General features: G+C 36.7%; 3 protein-coding genes and 3 pseudogenes across 10 annotated transcripts in view; 4 read left to right on the top strand and 2 right to left on the bottom strand.

Moving 5' to 3' along the window:
- LOC149101186 (uncharacterized) overlaps positions 1-21,842 on the bottom strand; it is a 92,562-nt gene that overhangs the window by 24,014 nt on the left and 46,706 nt on the right. For 4 of the 8 annotated variants that reach the window (XM_089276567.1, XM_089276566.1, XM_089276568.1 and 1 more), the window contains 2 exons: positions 20,377-20,516; positions 19,196-19,564 (listed from right to left, as the gene is read on the bottom strand). In XM_089276567.1, the coding sequence (XP_089132693.1) occupies positions 19,340-19,564; positions 20,377-20,484 (333 nt within the window). In that variant the 5' untranslated portion in view covers positions 20,485-20,516 and the 3' untranslated portion in view covers positions 19,196-19,339. Of the gene's footprint in view, positions 1-8,174; positions 8,277-16,715; positions 16,857-19,195; positions 19,565-20,376; positions 20,569-21,223; positions 21,516-21,842 lie in introns of those variants that run through there. The other 4 variants (XM_089276571.1, XM_089276569.1, XM_089276564.1 and 1 more) reach the window with 4 other exon arrangements.
- Positions 3,577-4,827, top strand: LOC149101191 (histamine H2 receptor-like; annotated as a pseudogene).
- Positions 5,639-6,900, top strand: LOC149101190 (octopamine receptor beta-2R-like). Its single transcript, XM_089276502.1, has one exon. The coding sequence runs from the start codon at positions 5,696-5,698 to the stop codon at positions 6,545-6,547; it is 852 nt and encodes a 283-aa protein (XP_089132628.1). The 5' UTR covers positions 5,639-5,695; the 3' UTR covers positions 6,548-6,900.
- On the bottom strand, positions 10,009-11,769 carry LOC149101189 (octopamine receptor beta-2R-like; annotated as a pseudogene).
- Positions 12,202-13,636, top strand: LOC149101188 (histamine H2 receptor-like). Its single transcript, XM_089276145.1, has one exon. It carries the CDS (start codon positions 12,333-12,335, stop codon positions 13,170-13,172), a length of 840 nt encoding a protein of 279 aa, XP_089132271.1. The 5' UTR covers positions 12,202-12,332; the 3' UTR covers positions 13,173-13,636.
- LOC149101187 (octopamine receptor beta-2R-like) lies at positions 14,507-15,449 on the top strand (annotated as a pseudogene).

Here is a 21,842-nt window from a genome sequence, read left to right as displayed (position 1 = left end):
ACAAAAACTACTGGATAGTTTTTTTGGCAAAATATCCTTTTATTTCAAAGAAATATGCAAATTACCAAATTCCGTTAAAATCGTCATTTGACGCACCATTTTATTGAACAAGTTTGAGAGCCTCGCATGCAAAACCACATCATTCTTCCGTCTTTAAAACACTCAAATATTTTTGTGCAATGTTTAAATGTGTACTGGGTTGGTTTTAGGGAATGTTGCGTTGTCTTTTTGGGTGCAAAATAATTAAATTTCGAAGACATGTATTTCATTCACTTAAAAGTACTTCGTGTATATAATTAATTTTCACCATGTGCGAAACCTTCAAATGGATTAAGCTTCTGACGGTTGAATCGCAGAAGGATGATCTACAGATTCCTGTAAAAATTTCTTTGGGCAAATGATTGTGAGCGACGCGAGAGCTTTTCAAAGTACGTTAAAAATGCAAATATTTGACCATCCGTCGTCAAATTTCAATTTACGGGTTAGACGTATATTTTAGCATGCGCCACATGACTTGACCAATGTTAAGTTGAAATAGACACAGAGCTGATAATTTCGAAATATTCTAACCTCATTTGCTGTAAAAGGCAGGTCCAAAGCCGATTTGACGTGTTTCTCTCACCATTCGTCGCACATAAAGCAGAAGTTTGCTTTTGTTTACACAAGGTTAACGTCCGATGTACATCGCCAACTGTCAACTTATTTAATGGTCGAATACCAGGAATCTGTGACCATCTTTCTGCGCATATGAACATCACTGCATCTAGGTCAAAAACGGCTGAATACTTTGTAGATAGTTGCTTGCTTTGCACTGCGCCAAAATAATACGTTTGATCGATTGCTGACCATTGCTGATAAGCGTGTCGGCGCAGCACAATATTACAGCCGTTATTTGTTCGTCACGCAATGCTGTCACGGCATGTGCTGCACATTTTGATCTATTTTGTATAGAGCACTCTCAGGATAAATGAAACAATTTAATCATTGTTCATCTGCTTGTTCATATATATGATAATATGTGTATATTTATATAATCGTTTTCTATAGTGTACTAGGCCTCGGTCCAAAATCACGTTTGTTGTACGTTTTGATGTTTCAGACAACAGCTGATAAAGCTAGTGCCTGTACTCACTAGAATTTTAAAAAAATCGCCATAAAACAAATTATAGATCAATGAAGCAAGAACTAGCTGAAATAAAAATAGGAAATCACAACGTGTCTAATTCGTGAGAAAAACAGACTAAATTTAATTAGTAATTCCGTGAGTAAAGAGCCCTGGCCATGCCATTTTATTTGGCGTATTTTATTTGCCTAGTGGTGAGGCATTGGTATTTTTGCAACAGAAAATAGAGGACTGTTGTCAATACAGTCCAAAATTATTGTCAGTAAAATATTGTAAATAAAACACTTATTGACCGGTTACCTCCGCGGCCACCATTTTGGTCGTTCCGATAAGGGTTTCATTATTGTCTTTACCCCTATTAAGCGGCCACTCAAAATTTAAACACTTTGTTTTGGAAAGGGCGATGGCAGATAAGAGTCTGAAATTGAAGGTGCATGACGAGTGATAATTCAAATACACGTCTATCATGATTGTCTTGAACTGACTCCATGTTCACCAAGAAATTTTTAACCCGATAGTGAAAAATTAAATATTCAAGGTACACCAACCTCTATTTAAGCGGCTAGCCCCATTAAGCGGTCACCACCCATTTCCCCGAGGGTAGCCCACTGTATTACATGTAAAACAAAAATAATTGCACAGCGCGAAAAGACCTAGGTATGAGTTTAGCGTTACAGTATTACGCAGGGCATGTAGGTAGCGGTGGTCGAATAAAAGATAACAACAGGGGCAATGGTAAACTATTCATTCTTCTCATTTCTTCATTTAATCTCTTCCTACTCAACACGATTGTGTGCTCCCAGTGGTTCCCAGCCTTACGGAGCCTTATGTATTAGGATAGAAATTGTCCTACCCCTACCCCCTAAACTGGGATGAAAGCATTGCGTGACGAACAAGGAACCGCTGAAAGCAAGGATTCAAGCCATAAAACCATGATGATCAAACGTAATATTTTGGTGTAGTGCAAAGCAAGCAGCTATCTACAAATGACTTAGCCGTTTTTGACTTAGATGCAGTGGTGATCATATGTGTCGAAAGAGGTTCACAGATTCATGGTATTCGACCATTAAATAAGTTGACAGTTGGCGATGTACATCGGACGTTAACCTTGTGTAAATAAAGCAAACTTCTGCTTTATGTGCGACGAATGGTGAGAGAAACACGTCAAATCGGCTTTGGACCTGCCTTTTACAGCAAATGAGGTTAGAATATTTCGAAATTATCAGCTCTGTGTCTATTTCAACTTAACATTGGTCAAGTCATGTGGCGCATGCTAAAATATACGTCTAACCCGTAAATTGAAATTTGACGACGGATGGTCAAATATTTGCATTTTTAACGTACTTTGAAAAGCTCTCGCGTCGCTCACAATCATTTGCCCAAAGAAATTTTTACAGGAATCTGTAGATCATCCTTCTGCGATTCAACCGTCAGAAGCTTAATCCATTTGAAGGTTTCGCACATGGTGAAAATTAATTATATACACGAAGTACTTTTAAGTGAATGAAATACATGTCTTCGAAATTTAATTATTTTGCACCCAAAAAGACAACGCAACATTCCCTAAAACCAACCCAGTACACATTTAAACATTGCACAAAAATATTTGAGTGTTTTAAAGACGGAAGAATGATGTGGTTTTGCATGCGAGGCTCTCAAACTTGTTCAATAAAATGGTGCGTCAAATGACGATTTTAACGGAATTTGGTAATTTGCATATTTCTTTGAAATAAAAGGATATTTTGCCAAAAAAACTATCCAGTAGTTTTTGTCATGCCCTAGCCTATCTACCATGAAAATATGAGCGAAATCGAATTTTCGACCCTTGCCGAGTTATTTTCCATTTTTATGGACAGGGACTCTTAAAACGTGTTAAATTTGGTATGTCAAAACTTTAATCAGAATTGTCATAAAGGAATAAGTGTTTTAACTCTTATACTGTTTTATACCGTTATCATTTTCAGCTAAGAACAAATACCATTTTGCTGTCAATTTCAAAATGAAGGACTGATTCGCGTTTGGTTGTCAACCATAATAGAAAAATGAAGAGAATTGAGAGCAGTAATTTCTGTTTCTTGCTCAATGATGTCATTTGAATACAAATACTGCAAAATGTACGTGGTGGCAAACAGGTGAGGATTAAAACAACCTTCTTTTATTGCATAAAAGAACGAAAATGCGGTCGTGCAGCGTATGAAAAAGGCACTTGCCTCTAACTAAAACCACATTTATCTTTTATTTATTTTTCTCCAATAAAGCGGAAAATGTAACGCATTTAAAATCGTCACCCAGCAAGGAACTATCGTTTTTCACTTTCAAATGTCACTTGCACATATGTAAGTTACGTTAATTGCAATGCGAACAGCCGGCTAGTTGAATGATAATTAGCTGCCACAGGATGGCTTAAAACTGGCCTGCTTATTACATGATAAACTAGTGTTTTTCTGGTCTCTACAACGGTTATTGAGCAAGAGCAGGAGGTCTGACTGGAAAATGAAAAACTGGTTCTGGATTCTCGGCTGGTCTTTTTCAACCTTGACAATGGCTGGAAATGGATTTGTCATCTTCATAGTTTGCAAGAAACAACGACTTCGAACGAAAACGAATGTTTTTGTCGTTTCGTTGGCAGTGGCTGATTTCTTCGTAGGGATGATCGCAGTTCCTTCACTTCATCTCTGCGAGATGGCGAGTGTATGCGACTCATAAGGTCTGAATTCTAACGGAGTAAACTTTATAAGGTGGCTGTTCGTGTACGTATCTGCTGCGAATTTGTGCAGCTTAGTCTTGGACCGAAACATTGCCGTAGTAAAACGTATGAAATACTTGACTTTTATGAAGCGCCGGCGCGTCATTCAAATGATGCTCATATCTTGGGCAATCCCAACTACGCTTTGTGTTTTTGTATTATTACTATTGTTTCATTTAAAAATACCTCTTGCCATCACTATTATCGTCTGGGCAAGCTGTGGTTCTTGAGGTACTGTTGTGTGGCATTGTAATCTTCTGCTTCGCATGTATGTTACGTGTTGTTTGGAAACACAAGCGATCCGCCCGCATCCTTGCCAAACAGTTACGGTTTAACCATAAAGTTTTACGTAAAACTGAAGCGACGTAGGCCGTTGAAATGATGGCATTTGTAATAGGCGTGTTTCTTGTTGGCTACGCAATTGATCTACGTTGTAGTTTTGTGCATATTCTCAATACTGACAAACCATGCAATGATCGCCAATATAAGCTTCCTATTCTTGTTTTAAACTCCGCTGTTAACCCTTTAGCTTATGCTATGTTTAAGAGGGATATAAAAAAGGAATTTCAAAGATTGATTTACAAGAATAACCGAAAGTAAGTAATGCTTTAATAGGAATGAAAAAAAGTAATAATGAATGAATGAATGAATGAATACATAAAGCAATAAGTAGAAATCAAACGAAAAATAAAATGTTATTTTGGGTCCGCCATTTTGAATTTTTTAAATTTTCTTTAGGGTCCAAAACATCAAAAATGACTCAGAGATTAGTAAAAAACAATTGTGAAAGCTCCCGAAAGTTAAAAAGAAAAAAAAAAAAAACTGCTCTAGACCAAATTTTAATAAAAACAGGAAATTGACACATTTTGAAAATATACCTGTCAAAATATGGTTATCATGGAATGAAAGAAAGATGACAGGATAGTAAGAAAGAGAGAAGAAAAGGAAAAAAAAGGAGAAAAGAAAAACCGAAAGTGATTTTTTAAGAAGTCTGTTAGCTTTGCCTGATAAATTGGATTCAAATTTCTTTCACAATGTTATGACGTGGTTTATTGTCATTCAGTTGACAGACGCACAGCAAGAAATGACGTCGACTCGACAGACTCCAATAAAACTGCTACAACAAGTTATTTGACTAGCAAGTAGGAACGTAATTACAACATCACTATTTTATTGCTCTGGAAACTAGGCAACCAATTAAGCGAAATCAAATTTGATGTGTCAAAGCGTCAAAAAATCGACTTAGAAGGGCTTTTGTTTAAATTGGTAGAAATTTTAGACCGTTTGTTCAAACTAAGGCAAGTAACATTCTTTCGATGCTGAAATGTAGGATTTGCCATCGAAGCGTCGAACAACTATAATCTAATTATTTCTATTGTCGTTTTTCAGTAAACCGCTAAGAGTATTTGAGACTATTTTCTTTGATGCTGAATGATGTCATTTGAAAACAAAAGCAGCAAGATATGCGTAAAGGCGAACAGGTGACGATTAAAAGAAACTGTTTTTCTTAACTATAAAAATGATATTGGGATTCAAACGCATGCCAAGGGAAATACCTAGCCTCTTACAGAGGAAAAACAAAGAACAAAAAAATCTTCAATTAAGTAGAAAATTAAATTAAATGACCGGCATTGCCCATCCGTAAACGTCCCTGTCTGTTTGTCAAATATCACCTGAATGTGTGTAAGTAAGGCTAAATTAAAGAAAATTGAATGATAATGAGCTGGGACCAGATGGCTTAAAACAACTTGTATTAATATAAGATCATAGTGGTAAAATAACGCTTTTTGGCTTTTAATAGCAGCTATTAAGTAAGAGCAAGGAAAATGGAAAACTGGTTCTGGATTCTCGGCTGGTCTCTTTCTATCCTGGCAATGGCTGGAAATGGATTTGTCATCTTCATAGTTTGCAGGAAACAACGACTTCGAACGAAAACAAATGCCTTAATCGTTTCATTAGCTGTGGCCGATTTCTTGGTGGGAATGATCGCGGTTCCATCACTTTTCTTCTGCAAGATGGGAAGTGGATGCGAGTTACATGTTCTGGATTCTTACGGAATATTCTTTATAAGGTGGCTGTTCATGCACGCATCTGCTGCGAATATGTGCAGCTTAGTATTGGATCGAAACATTGCCGTAGTAAAACCTTTGGAATACTTGACTTTTATGAAGCGCCGTCGCGTCCTTCAAATGATACTCATATCTTGGGCAATCCCAATTACGCTTAGTGTTTTTGTATTTTTACTACGGTTTAATTTAAAATCACCTCTTAGCATTACTATCATCGCTTGGTTTTGCCTTGTTCTTGAGGTACTGCTGTGTGGCATTGTACTCTACTGCTTCGTATGTATGTTACGTGTTGTTTGGAAACACGAGCGATCCGCCCGGATCCTGACCAAACAGTTACGGTTTAATCATCAAGTCTGGCGTAAAACTGAGGGGAAGTCGGCTGTTAAAATGATGGCAATTGTAATAGGCGTGTTTCTTGTTGGCTACGCAATTGCTCTACGTTGTAGCTTTGTATATATTCTCAATGGTGACAAGCCATGTAACGATCTCCACTATAAGGTACCTATTCTTGTTTTAAACTCCGCCATTAACCCTTTAGCTTATGCTATCTTCAAGAGGGACATAAAGAAAGAATTTAAAAGATTGATTTATAGGAATAACCGAACCTAAGTGGCGATATAATGATAATAATAATAAAATTAATAATGAATAAAGAAAGAAATACTCGAGCAACGTGTGAAATGTAGAAACGAAAGAGTGGTAGTGCTCTTGTGGAAAATAAATTGCAAAAGACAAAAGCCAGTAATTTAAAGCAATTTTAGCTTGCATTGCAAGAGGGACATAAAGAGAGAATTTAAAAGATTGATTTATTAGAATAACCGAATTTAAGTGGTGATATAATGATAATAATAAAATTAATAATGACTAAAGAAATAAATACTCAAGCAATGTGTGAAAATGTAGAAACGAGAGTTGTTGTGCTCTTGTGGAAAATAAAATGCAGAATACACAATTTAAAGCAATCTTAGCTTGTATTGCAGTCAATCAGGAATGATTTAACTTTTAGTGTCACGCTGAAAACATCAATAAATAAAATAATAATCACGCGAACAATAAAATATTATTTTTGGTCCTAAAAATCAACCAAAGCTGCTCTAAAGCAAAACTTAAATAAAAACAAGAAAATAACGAAATTTAGAAAAACGCCTCTCAAATTATGGTTGCCATGGAAACATGAAGTCTCGAAAACAATGTAATGTCAAATTAATTGTTTGCAGATATAAATTTCAAACAAATTCGCCAAGTTAGACAGCTTTTTCTTGAATAGTGAAAAAAAGTGTTAAACAGTTAAATTTAGCATGGGCACTTTTCACGCCTTCTACTCCCCGATCTTGATAGGCTTAGTAAGGAGCGTAGTTACATACGTTCGTTAAAATTACGGGACAGTTACATCCTTTTCTTTTTGCTCCTACAAAGCTTCAAGACCAGATGGAGAATTTAGCAATTGAGAATTCACTAGCTTTCTTGCTTAAACAGGTGTTACGAATTCAAAATGTAAAATAAACTAAAAAATTCAAAATAAAATAAGAATAAATTTACATCAATTGCATCTTAAAGGAGCTACGTCACGGTTAGCGCATATTGAAAAGTTTAGCCTCAATTTTTCAAATTCGTCGTTTGTAATCCGTGCTAATCTTCTCCACCCTTAGCCATCCGTGTTCCTTTATGGTTTATCACTGTCTATTTGGTGTTTTTCTATCTTATTAAACTGTTATTTTCAGGTTTCCTACCATTTAAAGGTAATTTTGTATGTGGCTAACATAACTCAAAATACCGTGATACCTTTAAATAAACCGTTGCTTGAATCATTATATTATCAAAAACGCGTAGAAAGCTGTCTAACAAAAAACGGAAGTTTCATACAAGATGGATGGTTATGGCTACGTCTCTAGCGCTTCAAGGCCATTTGCTTTGTTGGCCAATTCCAAGAAATTAATCCACTAAACTGAAAAGTCCTATAAACATAACATAATGCCAAAACTTTACTAGACTTTTCTTGTATTCGTATTCAGCCTTGGAGGGCATAAAACTTTGTACGTTGTCTGGGAAACGATAGATCATGACGTGACATAACAGTTAATAGAAGTGAAAGCTTCCGAAGTAAGGGGATCGGCCTTTTTTCAGCTTTTTACGGCGATTGATGACAAGGGAAACAAAATATACCTTATTGTTTCAAAGAAGAATCAGACAGTGATTAAAGTTTTGAGTGCTTATTCTTTTTGCAATTTTTCTCTGAGTAATGAGTGTTACACGCATCAACTGATTAAAAGCATTATTTTAAAGAGAGAGTTGGCTTGTTGCAGCTCTTCGTGACCCTTATTCCATGGTTAGTGTGTATCTGTTAAAACAAAGGCAATTCAGTAAATATTATTTTCTTTGACATTCAATTAATTGTAATAAGGTCACGAAAGAATGCACTGGACCAAGTTCCCCAAACATTCGGATAATAATTTCCTTTTAGCTCTTAGTGAATTGGAGGATCCCTGTGGATAAGATGCTTGTTCTTCGCAGCTCTTACTGAAGCGCTAAATTCACCGGTATCAATCTAAACGCCAGGGCAGAGCAAGAGATGCACTGTGGGAGGCATTTATCGTCTTTCTTAAAGACTGCAAGATATACTAGTGTCTTTTCCCATGTATGGGTAATATAGTTATTTGCCACGAGGTAGGGAAGGGTTTTTGAGGTTTTTGATCCTTAATTCATGTATCATCTTTGCCCCTGTTAGTATTGTGTTCGCAGTGTGATCCTTAGAGGGTACCTTAACTGCATCAGCTAAAACTGCAGTGCGTAAATGCCCAGCTAAACGAAAAACAAATCTTCCGTTAAAACTGAACTTTCCGTCAACTTCCAGTGTTCCAGAAATGAAATAGAGTCGACCAGTTCACGCTATTCTTAGGTTTTGTTTTTCAATTAAATAGGTTACTAATTTGCAATTTGCTTCATCCTTAAATAGGGTCACGGTTTAAGACCCTTCGCGGTACCCACCTGTCCGAAATTTACGAAATTATTCCCCCCGGGAGTCGGGCTTGGGCTTAAGCTCGAACCCATCCATCCGGAATTCACACGCTTATTTTAAAACCTTGAGGTCACCGCACTTCCCACCTGCTCCTGCGAGACTCATTATTTTGAAAAATCTTACTGAGTGTTTTTTGCATTCCTATGTAAAATTCATCCGGATTTACCTGAATAGCTGTCAAGCAGGTGTATTACATAGTTTACTATGTTATCTTCGACCGTCCGTGAGACAAATTGATATGTATTCTGTATTGTTTACTTGTAAGTCGTTGTCACGTCATGCTACAGACCCTCCGGTGGTATTCTAAAACGTTTTATGTGGAGCGGCTTCGCCCTGAGGTCCACCCTGGGGCTCAATCCGAACTGTCTGTGTAATTGAATTCGAGTAATTTTTTTTTTTTAAATTTGAGTTATCCCTAACCTTTTTGTATACCATTTTGACTGAAAAGGTATCTCTTTCACAAACCTATTTGAAAACACTGTACACTTTTCTAAACCCTTGAAATGAAGTTAATGATTTAATACTTAATGAATTAAGGATACAGCTATAAGGTGCGTCTGTTCGAAATATTTTAATTAAAAAAACAAATAAATAAATTAATTACAATATTTAGACAGGAAACCACATCAGCCTTAGGTGCTTTTCATGCGGGCTCTTTATCCTTGTCGAATTAAAGGCCCTTTTAAATACCAAAATTACAGATTCCTGTACCCTTTCATAAAACTCAGCTTGTTTAGTCCCTACCTTTTATGTGCCTGATGCCTGAAACTAGGCACCTGCATAGTTGAAATGACTTTAAAACCTCCTTAATGGAAAGAGTATTTTTAATACACTATAAATTAAAGAAAAGTTTTATTACATGGGTTTTTATCGTACGTTGTCTTTCTTAGTTAAGTAGCTTGTTAATTGATGTATTCCTGTTAATATAGCTAATGTATTCTTTGTGCAATTTTCACGACTCTTAGGAAGATCATTTTTATGGTAAGATATCGTGCTTAAATAAAGATTGATTGATCGATTTCCCTTTTTATTTATTCCTATTTTTTAAATTCATCGTTGCTAAAGTTAGTTACGCTTAAACAATAGTCTTTTAAGGTCATTCCACTGAAATAGAACCTGCACTGAGATATTTGTGAAACTTTGCCTATTGATTGTTTATATTATAGGAACTTAAATTCTGAAATAAAAATGAGGGGTACCCATGTTCGTTTAGGAGCAACAGCACCTTGTTTATACCCATATAAATTCTTATAATAGCACCATGATTGTAGTCACGATTGCTTGCTAAATTCACGTTTCCGACAATTGCTTTTCGTTCTACACTGACAATTGGTCCATATGTATTTTACGCAGAGAAATTTATTACTCAATTCAAAACCACGGAAAAAAATGATAGGTCACCATACTCGTTTGCGAGAAAATGACGATTAACCTCTATGGCGAGATCCAGCTGTAAAGAAAAAGCCGCCATTTTTTTAATGCGCGCGCGCTAATCACGCGTGAAATTATGCGCAGTAGGGATGCGTAATGCAATACTGGGTAATGACCTTAAACTCTTTTTTTACGTCTCTCTTGAAGACAGCATAAACTAAAGGGTTCACGGCTGAGTTTAAAACCACAATAGGTATCTTGTATTCGAGATCATTACATGGTTTGTGATCATTGAGAATATACCCAAAACTACATCGCAAAAACAAGCCGTAACAGAATAGAGACAAGCCTACAACATTTGTCATCATTTTAACTGCAGTTTTCTCCTGAGTCTTAAAGAAAACTTGGTGATTAAACCGTAACTGTTTGGCTAGGGTGCGGGCGGATCGCTCGTGTTTCCAAACAACACGTAACATGGATGCAAAGCAGAAAATTGCCATAAGACACAACGGCAACTCAAGAATCAAACAAAGCCAGGCGATAGCATTAATGGCAATATGTTTTTAAATTAAACCAGAGTGAAGATACAATTACAATAAACGTCACTGGGACTGCACAAGATATGACCATCATTTGTATCACTCGACGGCGCTTCATGAGAGTCAAGTATTTCAAAGGCTTTGCGACAGCAATGTATCTATCCAGTACTAAGCTACACAAGTTTACGGCTGATGCATACTCGAACAGCCACCTTATAAAGTCTATTGCGTGGTATAACAGAGTTTGCGAGTCGCATCCACTCGCCATCTCGCAGAAATAGAGTGAAGGAACTGCGCTCATCCCTACGAAGAAATCAGCCACTGCTAATGAAACGATGAAGCCATTCGGTTTCGTTCGAAGTCGTTGGTTCCTGCAAACTATGAAGATAACTAATCCATTTCAGCCATCGTCAGGATTGAAAGAGACCAGCCGAGAATCCAGAACCAGTTTTCCATTTCCAGTTAGACGCCTTGCTCTTGCTCAATAACTGCTATCAAGACTCAAAAAGCGCTATTTCATCGAGAAGCGATAAATAAAAAGGATAAGAAAGGAAAGGAAATTCCAAAATTTAAACGTGAAGAAAAGAAGAAGAAGGGAAAAAAAAAAACAAAAAAAAAACGGATGTCCTTTTCTTGCAAGCGTGTTCCAGCTTTGCCTCTTGACGAGGGTCCACCAGTTATTATTTTACGTTATGACGTAGTTTTATTGTCATATAAATTTCAGACGCACAACCTACGAATACTGACGTCGATAAGTTAGACTCAAAAGAACTCCAATAACAGTTCTTCTGGTAGCAAGTTATTATCTGACGCCCTAGAAATTAGGCTCCCTTTTAAAAGATGCCAAATTTGATATGTCAAATCTTCAATCAGAATTGTGATAAAGGAATAAGTGTTTTAACTCTTATACTGTTTTATACCGTTATCATTTTCAGCTAAGACCAAATAACATTTTGCTGTCAATTCCAAAATGAAGGACTGATTCGCGGTTGGTTGTCAACCATAATAGAAAAATGAAGAGAATTGAGAACAGTAATTTCTGTTTCTTGCTCAATGATGTCATTTGAATACAAATACTGCAAAATGTACGTGGTGACAAACAGGTGAGGATTAAAACAACCTTCTTTTATTGCATAAAAGAACTAAAATGCGGTCGTGCAACGTATGAAAAAGGCACTTGCCTCTAACTAAAACCACATTTATCTTTTGGATTTTCATTTTTCTTCAATAAAGCGGAAAATGTAACGCATTTAAAATCGTCACCCAGCAAGGGACTATCGTTTTTCACTTTCAAATGTCACTTGAACATATGTAATTTACGTTAATTGCAACGCGAACAGCCGGCTAGTTGAATGATAATTAGCTGCCACAGGATGGCTTAAAACTGGCCTGCATATTACATGATAAACTAGTGCTTTTCTGGTCTTAACAACGGTTATTAAGCAAGAGCAAGAGGTCTGACTGGAAAATGAAAAACTGGTTCTGGATTCTCGGCTGGTCTCTTTCAATCCTGACAATGGCTGGAAATGGATTTGTCATCTTCATAGTTTGCAAGAAACAACGACTTCGAACGAAAACGAATGCTTTTGTGGTTTCGTTGGCAGTGGCTGATTTCTTCGTAGGGATGATCGCAGTTCCGTCACTTCATTTCTGCGAGATGGCGAGTGGATGCAACTCGCACGGTCTGTTATCTGACGGGATCGACTTTATAAGGTGGCTGTTCGTGTACGTATCTGCTGCGAATTTGTGCAGCTTAGTCTTGGATCGAAACATCGCCGTAGTAAAACCTATGAAATACTTGACTTTTATGAAGCGCCGGCGCGTCATTCAAATGATGCTCATATCTTGGGCAATCCCAACTACGCTTTGTGTTTTTCTATTATTACTATCGTTTCATTCAAAAACACCTCTTACCATTACTATTATCGCTTGGCTAACTGTGGTTCTTGAGGTACTGTTGTGTGGCATTGTAATCTTCTGCTTCGTATGCATGTTACGTGGTGTTGTTTGGAAACACGAGCGATCCGCCCGCGTCCTTGCCAAACAGTTACGGTTTAACCATCAAGTTTTACGTAAAACTGAAGGGAAGTCGGCTGTTAAAATGATGGCATTTGTAATAGGCGTGTTTCTTGTTGGCTACGCAATTGATCTACGTTGTAGTTTTGTGCATATTATCAATAGTGACAAACCATGCAATGATCGCCAATATAAGCTTTCTATTCTTGTTTTAAACTCCGCTGTTAACCCTTTAGCTTATGCTATCTTCAAGAGGGACATAAAAAAAGAATTTCAAAGATTGATTTACTAGAATAACCGAAAGTAACTAATGCTTAAATAGGAATGAAAAAAAGTAATAATGAATGAATGAATGAATGAATGAATGAAAGAATGAATACACAAAGTAATAAGTAGAAGTCAAACGAATAATAAAATGTTATTTTAGGTCCGCCATTATGAATTTTTTATTTTTCTGTAGGGTCGAAAACATAAAAAATGACTCAAAGATTAGTAAAACAATTATGAAAGCTCCTGAAAGTTTGTTTTGTTTGTTTTTTTTTAAACTGCTCTAGACCAAATTTTAATAAAAACAAGAAATTGACACATTTTGAAAACATACCTGTCAAAATATGGTTATCATGGAAGTAAAAGAAAGATGACAAGAGAGAGAGAGAGAGAGAGAGAGAGAGAGAGAGAGAGAGAGAGAGAGAGAGAGAGAGAGAGAGAGAGAGAGAGAGAGAGAGAGAGAGAGAGAGAGAGAGAGAGAGAAAGAGAGAGAGAGAGAGAGAGAGAGAGAGAGAGAGAGAGAGAGAGAGAGAGAGAGAGAGAGAAAGAGAGAGAGAGAAAAAAAAAAAAAAAAAAAAAAAACCAAGGAGAAAAGAAAACCGAAGGTGATTATTTAAGAAGTCTGTTAGCATTGCCTGATGAATTGGATTCAAAGGTTCTTTCACAATGTTATGACGTAGTTTATTGTCATTCAGTTGACAGACGCACAACAAGAAATGACGTCGACTCGACAGACTCCAATAAAACTTCTATAACAAGTTATTTGACTAGCGAGTAGGAACGTAAAATTTGACGCTTTGCATGGTAATTACGGCATCACTATTTTACCGCTCTCGAAACTAGGCAACGAATTAAGCGAAATCAAATTTGGTGTGTCAAAACGTCAAAAAAATCGACTTGGAAGGGCTTTTGTTTAAATTGGTAGAAATTTTAGACCGTTAGTTCAAACTAAGGCAAGTAACATTCTTTCGATGCTGAAATGTAGGATTTGCCATCGCAGCGTCGAAGAACTATAATTTATTATTTCTATTAAAGGTTTTCAGTAAACCGCTAAGAGTATTTGGGACTATTTTATTTGACGCTGAATAATGTCATTTGAAAACAAAAGCAGCAAGATATGCGTAAAGGCGAACAGGTGACGATTAAAAGAAGGTGGTTTTCTTACCTATAAAAATGATATTGGGATTCAAACGCATGCAAAGGGAAATACCCATCCATAAACGTCTCTGTCAGTTTGTCAAATGTCACCTGAATGTATGTAATTAAGGTTAAGTTAAAGAAAATTAAATGACAATGAGCTGAGACCAGATGGCTTAAAACAACTTGAATATAGATCAATATAAGAGTGGTAAAATAACGCGTAAGCTTTTTGGCTTTTAATAGCAGCTATTAAGCAAGAGCAAGGAAAATGGAAAGCTGGCTTTGGATTCTCGGCTGGTCTCTTTCAATCTTGACAATGGCTGGAAATGGATTTGTCATCTTCATAGTTTGCAGGAAACAACAACTTCGAACGAAAACGAATGCCTTAATCGTTTCATTAGCAGTGGCTGATTTCTTCGTAGGGATGAGCGCAGTTCCTTCACTCTATTTCTGCGAGATGGCGAGTGGATGCGAGTCACAAGGTCTGTTATCTGACGGAATAGACTTTATAAGGTGGCTGTTCGCGTACGCATCTGATGCGAATTTGTGCGGTCTAGTGCTGGATCGATTCGTTGCCGTCGCGAGACCTTTACGATACTTGACTTTCATGAAGCGCCGTCTTGTAATTCAAATGATTTTCATATCTTGGGCAATCCCTCTGACTTTTAGTGCTTTTGTATCACTACTAAGGTTTTAGTTTAAAAACACCTCTTAGCATTACTATTATCGCTTGGTTTTGCCTTGTTCTTGAGGTACTGTTGTGTAGCATTGTAATCTACTGCTTCGTATGCATGTTACGTGTTGTTCGGAAACACGAACGATCCGCCCGGATCCTGACCAAACAGTTACGGTTTAATCGTCAAGTCCGGCGTAAAACTGAAGGGAAGTCGGCTGTTAAAATGATGGCAATTGTAATAGGCGTGTTTCTTGTTGGCTACGCAATTGCTTTACCTTGTAGTTTTGTGCATATTATCAATAGTGACAAACCATGTAACGATCTCCACTATAAGGTACCTATTATTGTTTTAAACTCCGCCATTAACCCTTTAGCTTATGCTATCTTCAAGAGGGACATAAAGAAAGAATTTAAAAGATTGATTTATAAGAACAACCGAACTTAAGTGGTGATATAATGATAATAAGAATAAAACTAATAATGAATGAAGAAATAAATACTCGACCAACGTGTGAAAATGTAGAAACGAAAGAGCTGTAGTGTTCTTGTGGAAAGTAAAATGTAGAAGACAAAAGCCAGAAATTTAAAGTGTTTAACAGTTAAATTCAGCTTGGGCACTTTTCGCGCCTTCTACTCCCCGATCTTGATAGGCTTAGTAAAGAGCGTAGTTACATACGTCGTTAAAATTACGGGACAGTTACATCCTTTTCTTTTTGCTTCTACAAACCTTCAAAACCAGATCGAGAATTTTGCAACTGAGAATTCACTAGCTTTCTTGCTTAAACAGGTGTTACGAATTCAAAATCTAAAATGAAATTAAAAAATACAAAATAAACTAGGAATAAATTTATATAAAATGGAAATAGAGGTTATAGCATAATTCTTTGCACTTTGCATCTTAAAGGAGCTACGTCATGGTTTGCGCATATTGAAAAGTTTAGCCTCAATTTTTCAAATTCGTCGTTTGTAATCCGGGTTAATCTTCTCCATCCTTAGCCATCCTTGTTCCTTTATGGTTTATCATTATCTCTTTGGCGTTTTTCTACCTTATTAAACAGTTATTTTTCAGGTTTCCTACCATTTAAAGGTAATTTTGTATGTGGCCAAAATAACTCAAAATACCGTGACTGAGCTCCTTTAAATAAACCGTTGCTTGAATCATTATATTATCAAAAACGCGTAGAAAGCTGTCTAATACAAAACGGTAGTTTCATACACGATGGATGGTTATGGTTACGTCTCTAACGCTTCAAGGCCATTTGCTTTGTTGGCCAATTCCAAGAAATTAATCCACTAAACTAAAAAGTCCTATAAACATAACATAATGCCAAGACTGTACTAGAAGTTTCTTGTATTCGTATTCAACCTTGGAGGGCATAAAATTAACTTTGTGCGTTGTCTGGGTAATGATAGATCATGACGGGACATAACAGTTAATATAAGTGGAAGCTTCCGAAGTAAGGGGATCGGCCTTTTTTCAGCTTTTTACGGCGATTGATGACAAGGAACACAAAATCTAGAGGCAGGCAAACAAACAAACAAACAGGTAGATAGACAGCTCGACAGACAGATATATAGTCAGTCAGTCAGACAGACAGCCAGCCAGACAAAAAGTCGGATACAAATGCAAAAAAAAAAAAAACAAAAAAAAGCAAACAAATACAGCCAAAAACAAATAAGACAAGAAAAAACGTGTTTGATTTACTCAAATTTTCCACCTTATTGTTTCAAACAAGAATCAGACAGTGATTAAATTTTTGAGTGTTTATTCTTTTTGTAATTTTTCTCTGAGTAGTGAATGTTACACGCATCAACTGATTAAAAGTATTATTTTAAAGAGAGAGTTGGCTTGTTGCAGCTCTTCGTGGCCCTTATTCCATGGTTAGTGTGTATCTGTTAAAACAAAGGCAATTTAGTAAATGTTATTTTCTTTGACATTCAATTAATTGTAATAAGGTCATGAAAGAATGCACTGGACCAAGGTGCTCAAACATTCGGATAATAATTTCCTTTTAGCTCTTAGTGAATTGGAAGATCCCTGTGGATAAGATGCTTGTTGTTCGCAGCTCTTACTCAAGCGCTAAATTCACTGGTATCAATCTAAACGCGAAGGCAGAGCTAGAGATGCACTGTGGGGGGCACTTATAGTCTTTCTTAAGAACTGCAAGATATACTAGTGTCTTTTTCCATGTATGGGTTATATAGGTATTTGCCACGAGATAGGGAAGGGTTTTTGAGGTTTTCGATCCTTATTTCAGGTATCATTTTTGCCCCTGTTAGTATTGTGTTCGCAGTGTGATCCTTAGGGGGCACCTTAACTGCATCAGCTAAAACTGCAGTGCGTAAATGCCCAGCTAAACGAAAAACAAATCTTCCGTTAAAACTGAACTTTCCGTCAACTTCCAGTGTTACAGAAATGAAATAGAGTCGACCAGTTCACGCCATTCTTAGGTTTTGTTTTTCAATTAAATAGGTTACTAATTTGCAATTTGCTTCATCCTTAAGGTGGGACTTAACCTAAAAACACTTAAAAACACACCATGTTTCAAACATTTTTTCGTGGCTAAGAGTTAACTCCAAACCCTGGCAAAGTATACATTCTTAAAAAGCTCAAAAAGCAAAGATTATGAAAAAAATATTTGTATACCCTATAACTGTATTGTAACCTACACCGGCTGATTAAATCTGCCACCTGCTTGGGAATGCCAGGGCTTACTTGAGAAAAGATAACTCCTACTAGAACTGATCAAAAGGAATAATGTTTACATTTTACAAAAGAAGACAAACAGCTTGCTGGGATAAGCATAGAGATTTTTGAAAAGTTAAAAGCACGTGAAATGATGACCAGTTAAATCTGATACAGAAAATCTAGCATACCTTTCAATACATAACTTTGACAGAATGCACTGGATGGAAAAGTTCTATGCTTATCCCACAGAACGTACTAAAAACAACAAATCTTGAAAATTTTAGCTTAATTGAATAAATCCTTCTCAAGATATCTTTTCTAGAAGGCGAAAATAACTCGTTTTGAGAAAACGAGCTTTAAACTTACAGTAACAGTACTTGTCAAAATAAAACTTCAATACCTTATGATTCGAGTTCCGTAAAAAACAAAACTTCGAATTTCTTTCAGAATTTTAGGTTAAGTCCCGCCTTAAATAGGGTCACGGTTTAAGACCCTTCGCGGTACCCACCTGTCCGAAATTTACGGAATTATTCCCCTCCGGGAGTCCGGCTTAGGCTTAAGCTCGAACCCATCCATCCGGAGTTCACATGCTTATTTTAAAACCTTGAGGTCACCGCCCTTCCCACCTGCTCCTGCGAGACTCATTATTTTGAAAAATCTTACGGAGTGCTTTTTGCAATCCTATGTAAAATGAATGAATAGCTGTCAATCAGGTGTATTACATAGTTTACTATATTATATTCGACCATCCGTGAGACAAATTGATATGTATTCTGTATTATTTACTTGTAAGTCGTTGTCACGTCATGCTACAGACCCCCCCCAGGGATACTCTAAAACGTTTTATTTGGAGGGGCTTCGCCCTGAGGTCCGCCCTGGGGTCCAATCCGAACTGTCTGTGTAATTGAATTCGAGTAAATTTTTTTAAAATTCTAGTTATCCCTAACCTTTTTGTATACCATTTTGACTGAAAAGGTACCTCTTTTAGAAACCTATTTAAGAACACTGTATACTTTTCTAAATCCTTGAAATGAAGTTAATGATGTAGTGCTTAATGAATTAAGGATACAGCTATAAGGTGCGTCTGTTCGAAATATTTCAATAAAAAAAAAAAAAACAAATAAATTAATTAATTACAATATTTAGAGAGGAAATCACACCAGCCTTAGGTGCTTTTCATGCGAGCTCTCTATCCCTGTCGAATTAAAGGCCGTTTTAAATACCTAAATTACAGATTCCCGTATCGTTTGATAAAACTCAACTTGTGAAGTCCCTACCCTTTTATATAGCTGAAGCCTGAAAAAAGTAACCTTCTCAGGTGGAACCTCCCCGTTAAGGCCATGTTAGGGAGTCCCCCCACCCCCGGAGAGTGGGCACAAACCACCAATTTGTTTCCTAACAAAATCTGCTGGAGGACAAAACTATTTTTAATGACGATGGCGAGTTCTTCTACAATCTTGGTAAATGGGGCCGAGAAAAAACCAGAGATGTTCGCTTGATATACATCTTCGAGAAAATTGGAAAAAATTCTGTCTCGGCCTTTAGAATAAGCAATGTTTTTATTTTCCATTTTTTTTTTTTTTTCACATCTGAATACGTTCAGCTTTGTAAATATTTGATACTAATTAAATAATTGTATGACATACCGTTCAGTGAGGTTCTCTGTTATAACCACTGCACACGTCATTTAGTAGGGCATGACGTCTCGACGTCTACCAGAACTCTTTCTCCAACACTGGTAAAAGAAACCCGTAGCACACCGATGTCCGGATCGCTTATATCCATTCCAAGAATTTTCTCGGCTGGAATATTCACCGTTGAGTTTCGCCAAGTCATTTTTTAGTTCCGCAATTATTGATGACTGAGGCGATTTTTCTTGAACTCTTTTCACAAAGTTTACCTCCTTGAAATTCTACGATAAACAAACATCAGAATTGAAGCATTGTAAATGTCCGAAATGTTGCTCTTCAAAAAATAATAGTTGAGTTTATAATTAGAAAGGAGTTGCAACCTCGTTCCCAGGGTCTCTGGGCGGTAAGATGAGAGACCCTGGGGACTAGCTTGAGGAGTTTGTTTTTAGAGATCTGAATTAAGTGGACATTATGGGTGATGGCATGGTAAAGCAATGCAAAATGAATAAAACCACAAGAGAAGTGTGGTTTTAAGGTATATGGTTCGTAAAGCGCTAAATTTTTGCGTCGGAGATTTAGACGTGACTTACTTTCGGAAATGCGGAGGGGATGAGATGGAGTGGAAGGATCCATAAATTCGAAAGGTATCAGTGATTTTATGTTTTTTAACATAGCCGGCCATTCCTAGTATTAATTATTATGTTGATGTAATTTAATTTGGAAACGTTTTCTGGTTTTCCTCCAGAAAATATTAGGCCATCAATGAAATACTTCGGAAGTCTTTGGACATTTTCGAGAATTTATCGGAAACGTCTTCGGGTTTTTCTTCGGAACTATTAGGCAATCGATGAAATTCTTCGGAAAGATCGAAAATTTATCGAAAATCCTCGCACGATCTCAAGATAATCTGCACGAATCTTCGTCAACTGATTGTAGGATGTTGTTGGAACAACGCTCGCGTCGAAAAGGGAGTTCATATTCCTTCACGTAAGAATGGACTATTCTTGATTACTACGTGGAAACTGGACTAACATAAATAGGATATTGCGTAGAAAACTACAGTACATGCAAGGCAACACTGTCGCCGTACTACCTCCGAGTCCAGTGCTCTCTTCTGTGAAATGCGCGAAGGAAACGCACAAACAGTGAGAAGCGCCATGGACAGTGCCATGATCATCAGCTCTTGACGTGTGAGGTTCATCTCGTCTTGTGTAACTGACTTCTGTAATCTACCTTTGATCACGAAACGAAAAAAAAAAAAAAAATACAACAGCGATTCAGCACCTAAGAACGCTCCGAGTAAAAGTAATCTTAATTTTACTAGTAATTGTTTACTTTAAGGAAAGGGCACGCATGCTAGGGGTGTATCTTTGATTGATTTATTTAGATGTAGCTTTGTATGCTCCAATGATTAAATGTCTAACAAAAGTTACGACAAGAAAGTAAAATAACAACATCAAAAGACGAAGAAGAAGAAGAAGAAGCTAGAAGAAAAAGAAGTAGAAGCATAGTAGAGGAAGAAGAAGAAGAAGAAGAGCAACAACAACAACAAGATGATGATGAAGAAGAAGAAGAAGGAGAAGAAGAAGAAGAAGAAGAAGAAGAAGAAGAAGAAGAAGAACAACAACAACAACAAAAAACAAAAACAAAGGTTTTCCAGAAAATCTTACTTTGTGATGTCGATACATTTCGTTTAGTCTCAAGACTTCAATTTAATGTAGAATCTCACATCGCTCAAAAATAGATATGTAAAACAAACAACAAAAAAGTAACTTTTATACCTGAAGTTACGTTAAAAATTAAACTTTTCTTTCTACCAAAATGACGCTTTGCGATTTTAAGTTACCGTCCGTATAATAGAGAAGAAATCAAAAACACTAAGAAAAATATTCAAAGAAGCAGCGAAGCAATTCTGAGTAGATGGATGACACTAAACTCACCGGGCTGCGCTACTTTACATCAAATAAAACCAACGGAATTTTCTTTTTCTTTTTCTTGGCTGGCCAACGCTTAATGAAATGGTATGGAAGGCGTAGACTGCAATTGCGAAACTCGACCTTTCTGTCTTAAATTTCTTACTTAAAGATAAATGATTGTCGCTTGGAAATCAATGATTCAGTTTATATCTTGTTACATTATGAATTTTCACAGGACATTTCCAGATAAGCGGATACGCTTAAGGCTTAAATATTTCCTGGATACAAAACTTGACTCTACTATATCACCAAAGAAGAGCTTATAAGCTATCCTTTTCTCGTGTAATGATAGAACCATAGAAAAACTTATCGCGGAAAAGAGATTTGCAGACTAAATACGGAAGTTAACAAAGGCATCACACGAAAACCTGTCAAATCGATTCAGCTATAGCCCACGTTCATGACCGATTGTAACCCAAACAGAAAGTAATCGGTTCTCTTTTTTGATTTTAAGTACAGCTTTAGGCCACATGTATTTAATGCCGCATTTGCAACAATGCTCACATATATATTTTGAGCACTAATTTAACTTAGTTAAATAAATCCTTCAGAGCTTCCAGCTCAAATATTAGCCCTTGCTGAA

The sequence above is a fragment of the Orbicella faveolata genome, unplaced genomic scaffold (assembly GCF_042242905.1).
Source record: "Orbicella faveolata isolate gen_17 unplaced genomic scaffold, um_ofav_v1 contig_4, whole genome shotgun sequence".
NCBI classification, from domain to species: domain Eukaryota; kingdom Metazoa; phylum Cnidaria; class Anthozoa; order Scleractinia; family Merulinidae; genus Orbicella; species Orbicella faveolata.
The sequence above is the reverse complement of the archived record's forward strand: the minus strand, read 5'-3'. Positions and strand labels throughout refer to the sequence as shown.